The 3712-nt window shown below is 32.4% G+C and overlaps 1 protein-coding gene across 1 annotated transcript; it reads left to right on the forward strand.

Moving 5' to 3' along the window:
- Positions 1-2195, forward strand: Pmi (Transmembrane protein Pmi). Its single transcript, XM_011645985.3, has 4 exons — positions 1-161; positions 986-1203; positions 1370-1707; positions 1867-2195. Exons 1-3 carry the CDS (start codon positions 97-99, stop codon positions 1654-1656), a joined length of 570 nt encoding a protein of 189 aa, XP_011644287.1. The 5' UTR covers positions 1-96; the 3' UTR covers positions 1657-1707; positions 1867-2195.
- The last annotated feature ends 1517 nt before the right edge of the window (positions 2196-3712 follow it).

A 3712-nucleotide genomic window follows, 5' to 3' on the forward strand; every position in this document is an offset into this window, starting at 1 on the left:
CGTGCGTGCGCGCGCGCGCGCACGCCCGGCCGCGGCGCTCTTCATCAGCTGATTTTTGCGTCCGGTTCGGCGAGTCATGCTTTTTCTTCCGGTCCGATGCAGACCGCCGTTTCAGTATCTGCGGGATCGACGGTGAAGATGGTAGATGAGGCTGGTGACAGGTTCGTAGACGGAAACGTCCTCCGTGCCGTGCGCGGCATCCGACGGTTCTCGCGCGAGGAAAACGTCACCGCGACGTATCTCGACGCGGGTCGCCGTCGCCATTGCAATGGAATTAACCTCAAAATCCGCTCCGACGTCGGACGGCATGGCGAATCAATCCCTCCGGGACGAGTTTCCGGCTTCGTCTGAATCCCGAATATCGGGGAACGTTAAATTCATGATCTCGCGACGGCGACCGAGGCGATTTGACGTGATGGAGAGGAAATTTTTAGTCGCGATTCCGATTCGTCGCACCTCGTTACAACGGTTCGCGTCGGCTTCTGTCACTTTCACTATCGTTCTTTCCCCGTGTATTTAACGTATAGACGTATACGTAACGCATCTCTTCTCATTATGATGATATTTAATCCCTGTTAAATCACGGGGCCGCACGAAAGTACGCTTTTTAGCGTTAATCCTGGGAAGAGAGTCGTAGGTACGCGACCAAAACAAATCTCGCGTTGGTTGACTGTAATCAATGTCTTACATAACACAAAAGAAAGAAAGCTTGAAAAGACTCGTGATTTCTAATGTTGTCTATTATGGGACACTTAACAATACGTGATTATAGAATTAAATAAGATATTATTCAGTTATGTGTAGAATTAATTTTTATTATACAAGAAGAAGTCAACTTCTTCTATTACATTAAAAGAGTTTTGCATAGATATAATCTTGGCATGTTGACGCGAATTATATAAATTTTGCAAAGTATAACACTGAATTTTATATAACGTTATATTACAGAAATATTAGTGTTTGCACGTTTTTTTTTTTTTTATAGAGATGAGTCCTCTACCGTTGCCATTATCAGGGAAGTCTATGACAGTGAGAATGCTCACGAGACATTTGAATATGAGTTAGAAAGAGCATTAGAATCGGAATGCAGTTTAATTGTTATCGAACCGTCGAAATTAGGTGATGAAACCTCCAGATGGATAGCAGTAGGAAATTGTCTTCACAAGACTGCTGCGTTGTCAGGTCTTGCTGCAATCGTCACAGGTTTGTTTAATTTATATGCATTATATAAATTTTTCATACGCATGAATAATTAGATATATTTATCTTAATAAGTTAATATATGAAATATCTTAATAAGTTATATATAAAATATCAATTCATTGGCACCAAATTGTATTAGTTGGTTGTAAGTACTTGACTTTTTTAGGCCTAGTTTGGGGCGATCGACCATATATCTGTGGTCCACTAGGTTTCACATCAGTCATAACCTGCGGACTGTATACAGTCTCTTGGCAATTTGATCCTTGTTGTCAGTATCAAGTAGAGACTGATACCAGCAAATTACCACACGTTGAGCTATTAGCTGTTTTAGGTCCATCGTCTCCAACGTTTCTTGTAAGGAAAGATGATAAGAGGAGACGAATTCTCCACACAACTATTACATTGGCAGCTCTTAGCATTACCACCTGGAGAGTATATCAGGCGTTTAAATGAAAAAAATGCTATTAGCATTGGTCTTGATTTAAGCCAGGGTGAACCAATAAGGTAGGCTATATGATATTAATTTTTATAATAGTAAACCTATAGAATTTTTTAATCAAAGGAAATATAAATTTGTTTATTCTTATGCCATGGTATATTATAACACAAAGTATTCTCTCATTTCAACAATTGACTTAAAACACTGTTAATACTATCTCACAGGTGAATGCTGCTTATGTGATCTAAGTAAACCACATAAACACACATAAAAAGCCAGATTTTGTCCGAATGTTTACATTGGCATGTAATTTCCTCGAGGTCTTACATTATTATTTCTTGATCTTCATCTTGGCAAAATTTTCAAAGCTAATACGAAAGGGGAAAGACCATACATGCAGTCTTTATAATGAAGAAACAAATATATATATTGACATAAGTGTTCTTAGAATGATTAAATTTACAATGGTACATATGGATTTAGCATTATGTATTTTTAGACTGTAAATAAAATAGGTAGAGAGAATACAATACGTATAATATGTCAAGGGGTATATTGCCTAGATTTTCTCACCCAACGGAACAATCTATATTGAACTAGTTTAACATCAAAAAGATATATTGACCGTAAAAATTCAATGTAATTTTAGATTTTATTTTATTAATCGTAAATATAGAGTAAGATATTTTTTTTATCATAAATATGTGTACAAAACTTTGTCATTTGCATCAATCCTATCAAACGAAAGTCAACATCGCAAACATTCCTGCAAATGTTTAATGATAAAAATTTAACTCCTATATATTATGATATATAAATTTTCATCATAAAATTTGTCGCATAAATCGTTCCCTTGTTTGTATGTACATCGATACACGAGCTCAAAAGAAAAGTGAACAATGTACAGTAATTCTGAGATATTACTATAGAAATTATCTATCAAACTTTAGAATGATAACAAATATACTTTACTATACTTAAAAATATCATCGTTATATCGTTATATATCAAGTATAGCACAAAATTTAAGAAACGAAGATTGTAAGAATATCTGGAAATCCATACATTGGATTTGTTCTAAATAATTCTATTTTATACATGAAGCGCAAGAACTCATTAAATGTATTTTTATCAAAGACTTGTTTTTTCAAATAGATTAACGAATTACGATACTATAAAAAAAGTTCGTTGCACAGAACAAGCGAACTATTGTTACAGCATTAAACGCAATTTTTGTTTGAAACATGTTAAACTTTTCTCAATATGCATCAAGTATTGTAGTTGCATTTTACATTTATGTGTACAATACAATTGCATACCAGAATCGATTATACAATGATTATAGAAATATTATTACAGTGATTATCGCAAGTACATAATCGCTTTCTACGTTTAATATTACATTTAATTACATTTTTTAATACAATATGAATTTTTTTTTTATTATATTTCTTTACATAATCTATTCCATTAGATTAAGGTAAAGAATAGAAGTAATATAATTACGAAAACCATAAAAACCATGAAAATGTGATCAATATATACGTGAGTTTACAAATTGGAATGGTTAAATTTATCATTACAGTCAGATTTTATTACTGTAGACATTTTTTCAAGTCTTATTAAAATTATTATATTTTAAGTAAATTCATATCACTTAAGTAGAAAAAATTAAATGAAATGTTAAAATAATTTTAATAACATACTGAATAGTATCATAAATAGATGTGCTATCTATTACTCTTATAAGAATAAACTGTATATTTTTATTATAAATAACATTTAACAATATATATGCTATATTTTGTCTTTAAAATATAATATTTTAATATCTTAAAAATGATATATGCAACAACTAATTAAATGACTATATGTAATAGATCTCTACCACTTAAAATTTGAAAAAGTGGAACTTAATTTTGTGAACCTTACATCGAGAGATGGATAGCACATTCGACATCTAAATATTTCAGTGTCAGTTTTAATTAAAATTTCATAATAAAAAAATGTACATAATGTAAAGATACTCCACTAGTCAGAAAGTGGCTACAATACAAATAAAAAATATAC

The sequence above is a fragment of the Pogonomyrmex barbatus genome, unplaced genomic scaffold, assembly GCF_055798465.1.
Source record: "Pogonomyrmex barbatus isolate J1 unplaced genomic scaffold, ASM5579846v1 scaffold18, whole genome shotgun sequence".
Classification (NCBI taxonomy): domain Eukaryota; kingdom Metazoa; phylum Arthropoda; class Insecta; order Hymenoptera; family Formicidae; genus Pogonomyrmex; species Pogonomyrmex barbatus.